This window comes from Andrographis paniculata, unplaced genomic scaffold (assembly GCF_009805555.1).
Source record: "Andrographis paniculata isolate CXL003 unplaced genomic scaffold, ASM980555v1 Contig67END, whole genome shotgun sequence".
Classification (NCBI taxonomy): Eukaryota; Viridiplantae; Streptophyta; class Magnoliopsida; order Lamiales; family Acanthaceae; genus Andrographis; species Andrographis paniculata.
Window position 1 is genome coordinate 269,098 of NW_026137603.1, and position 7,037 is coordinate 276,134.

Here is a 7,037-nt window from a genome sequence, read left to right on the forward strand (position 1 = left end):
TATATATATATTAGGAATATGCATTCAAAGAGATGAGATCCTGTTGATCCAAAACATATCAATTTTCTTATTTTCTTGTTGCATAATTTTATTTTATTTTTATTGTTCCTAGTTTCTTGTGCTTTCAATTCCTAAGTTAATCAAAGTTTATTTTCAACTTATATTTTTGTCGTATCTTTTTATCCATATGATTAAAGCTCATTCGATTTTATCATATTAAATCAGCTCCAAATTAAATTCCTATGATCGTTTCCACTTGGATCTGTGTGTGCATCGATTGTTTCCACTTGGATCTGTGTGTGCATCGATTCATGTTGTGAGACCAACCCGAATTCTTTCTTGAGGAGGTCAGGGACCTAATTAGCATCGGTTCCGATAAACCCAAATTCATTAGATCGTCATCGACAAATTTTCAACGATAACACTAACATAAAAATTTTATATCGAAAATCTGCATTTGTTTATAGTGTTTAATTTTGTACAATTACTAAAAAATTACTAAAAATTATATTGTAGCCATTAAAAATTAAATGCCTAAATTAAATTAAATATCATATATTGGAAGAAAATAAAATTTTGATATAATAAATATGTGATTTTTAGTTATGTACATATGTTAATATTTGTACAATAAATATCAACCATTAATGCAAAAATATGCTTAAAATGGAAGATATCGTGCAAATATCACATGCATAAATAGGACCATAATAAATTTGACAGCAAAATAAATTAATCTCGTCAATTAATGAAGTATTTAAATTAATATCTTCCGAGAAAAAAAATGATAAAGATCTTGATGAGAAAGAAAGATGCACAATCAAGTCATTTAAGAATGAAAAACGACATCGGATGAAAAATGAAGAATTATAAAATCTTTCCGTTGGCCAATCATGACGCGCCATGTGGCATTATCCGAAAAGAAAGCCGAGACCACCCCTCCCTATAAATAGGAGTCTTGGCCAATTGATTTGACACACCGAAGTTCATTAAAAAACTCGAGCAAATGAGTAAGTCTCTGGACTCTCTCTGCAATGTTCTTTATGTTCTTCGTGTCATTCGAAGCATTCTTCGTGAAAAAGTCACTGATATGGACAAATGATCCAATATTAGTTGACGAATCGATGAAGTTAATGTTATTCGTCGTATGTCTAAGCCAAAGGAAAGATCAAAGTTCCAAAAGACGTTGAAGAATCTATTAAAGCCAAGGAAGAACCTCCACAGTTCATCCCAAAGCTTCAAGGCGTTTGTCACAATTTTCACCAAAGCATCAACCCATCCTTCTTCGATCCAAAAGTCAAAGGGAGACGCCGCCAAAAAACGTTATGGAGCACCAATCCACCTCCTCAAAGATCAAAGCCTGGGATCATCAAAGGAAGATATTAAATCCAAAGCCGATGATTAAATTCGCCTACACGGAGACCAAAATCCTCCAAAAGTCGGAAAAGTCAAATCAAGGCTCAAATTCGCCAAATTGAATTAAAGATCAAAGACGTCCAAAATACGGCAAAGCCAAACCGAAGACCAAATTCCTTTGAATCGTCCAAAGAAGATATCAAATCCAAAGTTTACGATCAAATTGTCTGCACGGAGACCAAAACCCTCCAAAGTCCGGAAAAGCCAAACGAAGACCAAATTAATTCGGATCGTCCAAAGAAGATATAAAATCCAAAGTCGACGACTGTATGGAGATCAAAGTCTTCTAAAAGCTGGTTTAGCCAAACTGAAAACCAAATTTTTTCGGATCAAAGAAGCCATCTAAATCAAAGTTGAAATACAAATCGATCCGAAAATAGAATCAAATGACCCATTTTTCTTTTAGAGAAATATGATCCATTTTAAATCCAAATCAAATATAATTTATACAAATTTCTTATTTATTAAAAATAACACAAATGTTTATCTACACATATATAAAATCATAGAAGCCAACACACAAATATAGTCCCTCCATCGTATAATTGTGTGCTTATTTGATTGAGTACGAATTTTAATGAAAATAAATAATAATTATAACTTTTTATTTTTTACCATAAGAAAATTTTAAAAAAAGTGATGTACTCTTTACTAATAGTTATATATATATTTTTTGTAACAATCTAAAACAAAATGAATATAAATTTAAATGATAGAGGAAATATAAATGATCAAATATTTTCATACCCTTAGCAAAAATATTCTAGTTGGGATCAATGTAATCATAATAAAAATTTATTAAAAAAAAGAAATATATGATGGAGGTGTTAAGCCAACTATTTTTTCAATGTGTTTCACATTTAATATTATAAAAATATATAAAAAACAAATATATAAAGTATTTAACTAAAAAAATTGTGCAAATATGATTTAAAACAATAGAATTAATAGGAAATGAATAAAAAAATCAATACAAAATATTATTTTGCAAACATGATTTTCTTATATTTAGCATACATAAATACTTCAAACTCAAAATACAAAACAAACGCACATAATATTTTTAGTACAATATATTATTTGCAAACATGCTTTTCTTATATTTAGCATAAATAAATACTTCAAACTCAAAACACAAAACAAATTCACATAATATTTTTAATAAAGAAATACTCCATTTTTTTTAAAAAAAAAAAATGGATTACCCACTTTAGTTTCATTTAAAGTTGCCTAACTTATAATTATTTTTTTAATTTCAATTACAGTAAATAGTTGTGTTAATTTATAATTATTTGAAATTTTGGTATTGTAAATAGAAGACGATAGATAGGCGGGACGGGACATTGGCAATAATTTACTAGGACTGGTATATATAAACAAAAACATACAAACACAAGTACACAACCCAAAGAATTTTGTGTGTATAAATAAAACCCCATATAATGGGGAAAAAGTAACTGCAGAGGTTTCCCGTGAGAGGGTCTGGCCGGGTCACAGGGAAGAAAGAAATTACACACACACACACACAGACACAGAAGAAAGAAGTAGACTGACTTCATCACTGCACTCTCATATCTGCCCGCTTCCATTTCATCATCATTCATCATTCCTGCTTTTCCAATAAATTTCGGGAACCTAATTTCGATCATCATCGATTTCAGCTCAGATCCGCGTGGGTGTTCCTTTCAGGTACGAGTTCAAAAGCTTTAATCAGTCACTTGGCTGGGGAGAAAGAATAGCTGCAAATATGTTGGTTTTCTCATTAGTTTAATCGTGTTTGTCTCTCTGATCTGCAACACTTTGCTTGCTTCTTCGGCACTCACTTCAATATATGTGTTTATATTATATGTATATTTAGAGAGAGATATTCTTTTCTCGGCTTTGGGGTTGTTTTTTGCATTCTCCAACACGCGATCTATTTGTACTTTTTATCTGTAATTGAGATTGAAGAAGTGATTGTTGTGCTTTGAGTTAGTGATTTGTGGAAGGTGTGCTGCAATGGAGGCTTGCTATGCAACAGCAGCTCTGAAATCCAAAGGTTATTCTTTGGGGAATGCGAGTAAAGAGCTCTTGAATGGACGAACAAGCTGCTTTTTGGGTGAGAAGATTAAAGGCGGTTACAACAACAATAATAAGAATTTGAGGCTTGGAGAAAAGGAGATGAAGATGAAAATGAAAATGAAGAACAAACCTCCAGCAGGAGTTGCTTACTCTGTTTTCACTAGACAAACGAAGGAATCTCTGCAGGTCTCCCCCCATCTTTCAGTAGTAAATTTTGTTATATTTATTTGAATCTTGTAGCTAGATGCTAATCATGGATTCGGTTTTGATTTGCAGAGAGTTGAATCTCCGATGTTGGAGAGGGAGAGGCGACGGGCGGATCCGAACAACGTGGCGGCGATCATACTCGGCGGCGGTGCCGGGGCGCAGCTCTTTCCTCTCACCAGCCGAGCGGCCACGCCTGCGGTGCGTTTGTCTGTCCATTCAATTAAATAAACACAAACACTGAATAATCTGTATCTGTTTATAGTTTGTAGTTGAACTTGAGAAGCCGATGACTGAGACTGACTGATGAAAACAGTACTCAATTAACTAAACACGGGCGTGCGCGTGTCTTTGTGTGTGTGTGTAGGTTCCGGTGGGTGGATGCTATAGGCTGATAGACATCCCGATGAGCAACTGCATCAACAGTGGGATCAACAAGATCTTCGTGCTCACGCAGTTCAATTCTGCTTCTCTCAATCGCCACATCTCCCGCACCTACACCGGCAATGGCGTCAGCTTCGGTGATGGCTTTGTTGAGGTTCCACCATCCTATTTCTTTCTTTATTCCTAACAAATATGAACGAACATAGATAGATAGATAGATACACAGATAGATCATTACATTTTTTGGTTTGGTTGCTTCATTGATAATTCATTAGCCTCCGAAGTCCTATTGTATTCTGCAGGTTTTGGCTGCAACTCAAACGACAGGGGACACCGGGAAGCGGTGGTTCCAAGGGACAGCCGATGCTGTCAGGCAGTTCATCTGGTTGTTTGAGGTGATTCAATTTCGCCATCCGGATGCATCGTGGGGTTTCGATTTGGATATTGCTTATTTATTGATTGTTGCTCTGTTCGTTCGCAGGATGCCAAGTCGAAAGATATCAACAACATATTGATTCTGTCAGGGGATCATCTTTATAGAATGGATTACATGGATTTCATCCAGGTTCGCGCGCGCACTCTCTCTCTCTCACACACACACACACACGTAGATTCGACATTTGACTTCCAAGTTACTCAATTAACCCTTGCTGATTGTGCCTTGCAGAACCACATTGATCGGAATGCGGATATTACCCTTTCATGCGCGCCAGCAGGCGACAGGTTTCGTGTAGTCAAATAGTTACTGCCTCTGCCTTAACAAGACAAGCATTCTAACAATTAGCTATATATATGTCTCAGTCGAGCATCAGAGTTTGGACTGGTGAAGATCGATAGCAGAGGCCGAATAACTCAATTCTCGGAGAAGCCAAAGGGCAGCGACAAGAAAGCAATGGTATTTGCATTCCCGAATATTATTGTGAATCACTCTTGCCGAATTGCTTGCTAAATTTCTTGTTTCTGCAGCAAGTAGACACGTCGATTGTCGGATTGTCTGCACAAGAAGCTTCCGAATCTCCATACATCGCATCGATGGGAGTTTACGCTTTCAGAACAGACGTGCTGTTGAATCTCCTGAAGTGGAGGTACCCGATGTCGAATGACTTTGGGTCCGAAATAATACCTGCAGCGGTGGAGGAACACAATGTGCAGGTTTGAGATTAATCTTACTAGAAGATTGCTTTTACCGTTTGTTTTTGTCATTGCTTGACGATTAGGTTCAATTTCACAATACCGGCTCCCGTTCGTTGTAGGCATATGTATTCCGAGACTACTGGGAAGATATTGGAACGATAAAATCGTTCTACGATGCTAATCTAGCTCTTGTGGATGAGGTTAGATTGAATGAAAGGCTACGGTGTTTTTGATTTCTTTGGTTTTTTTTTTTTTTCCCCCGACTAGTTTAGTGTTGTTGTTTTGTGTATGTAGTTTCCTAAGTTTGAGTTTTACGATCCGAAGACTCCTTTCTACACGTCTCCGCGCTTCTTGCCACCTACTAAAATCGACAATTGCAAGGTGAGGCTGGAAGTAGTGTGGTTATCATTGAGATGATTTAAGACATCTATGATCAACGTTGTAGCATTCTAAATTTTTTGGAATGGATCTGAGTTTGCAGATTAAAGATGCGATAATCTCGCATGGGTGCTTCCTAAGGGAATGCATGGTCGAGCATTCGATTGTTGGCGAGCGCTCTCGGTTAGATTCTGGTGTTGAGTTGAAGGTGATCATACGTACATATGTATATGCTTTTAGTTTTGGAGTAGGATGTGAGATGATTCATTGAGGAATTTGTTTTTGGTTTGCTATTAATTAATAGGACACATTGATGATGGGAGCTGATCACTACCAAACCGAGTCAGAAATTGCGTCGCTCTTGGCGCAGGGGAAAGTCCCAATCGGTATCGGAAGAGATACAAAAATCAGGTATCGCTCTAAGACTATAAAATAAACTCGAGTCGCGATACATGCACGCACGGCGCACGCACATACATAGAATAGAATAGAACACAGCACAACACCGTTGTTGTTCTAATCCTAATCGATTCATTAATGCATGCCGTTTTTGTACCACCACCTACAGCAACTGTATAATCGACAAGAACGCGAGAATCGGCAAAAATGTGACAATCAGGAACAAAGATGTAAGTGTTATTGAAATCAGCTAGCTAGCTCGCCTTTGGAGGTGTGGTGTAAAAAGAGACACAAAAATGCAATGCAGGGTGTTGATGAAGCTGATAGAGCACAGGAAGGATTCTACATTCGATCGGGGATCACGGTCATAGCGGAGAAAGCGACGATAAATGATGGAACAGTGATATGAAATCACAACAAGTTTGTGGTGTGATGACAACTAGCGAACTAACCTTGGCTGCCTCATACCATTACATTACAGTATGATGGAAGGAAGAGATAATAATAATAACAGTAAGTAACTTACTTGTCACCCTATACTATGCTAAATAAAATGAATGAATGCTTGCTTTTAATCTCTCTAGTAAAGGGACAAGTGGTTAATAAGAAGCTGTGTTGTGTTGTATGCGTGATGGATGGATAAATCAAACTTATAATGCTTTGGGTGCCAATCCCGAACCCCTCTCTCAAAATTAATGATTGGATGTAGAAATTTCCCCAGCAACCTCCGAGTTAGAGAGATAGTCAAGTTCGGGAATAAACAAGAGCCTGAGTATTTTAGGCCATCTATACCAAAGAAACTCTCCAAAAGTTTCTAAAAATTTCTACCTTATATTTATTTTCTTTTATTTCATAATTTCTTTTTTCCATCTCATTATATATTTTTTAATTTATATCAAAATAATTAATAATATTATTAAGTATAAATAAAATTATATCAATATATATAATTTTATAGAAAATAAAATTTTATATAATACAAAAATATAAAAAATAAAAATAAATAACTAAATAAATAATATTTTTTTAAAAAAAAAGTTTTTGTGGGTTGCTTTGCAGAG

General features: G+C 35.8%; 1 protein-coding gene across 1 annotated transcript; it reads left to right on the forward strand.

The window, feature by feature from the left end:
* The first annotated feature begins 2,830 nt into the window (after positions 1-2,830).
* LOC127263256 (glucose-1-phosphate adenylyltransferase large subunit 1-like) lies at positions 2,831-6,628 on the forward strand. The gene is made up of 15 exons (XM_051292275.1): positions 2,831-3,105; positions 3,392-3,663; positions 3,754-3,882; positions 4,049-4,219; positions 4,368-4,460; positions 4,547-4,630; positions 4,733-4,788; positions 4,867-4,960; positions 5,032-5,217; positions 5,319-5,399; positions 5,494-5,580; positions 5,681-5,785; positions 5,882-5,988; positions 6,146-6,206; positions 6,284-6,628. Exons 2-15 carry the CDS (start codon positions 3,415-3,417, stop codon positions 6,383-6,385), a joined length of 1,605 nt encoding a protein of 534 aa, XP_051148232.1. The 5' UTR covers positions 2,831-3,105; positions 3,392-3,414; the 3' UTR covers positions 6,386-6,628.
* Positions 6,629-7,037: the final 409 nt, after the last annotated feature.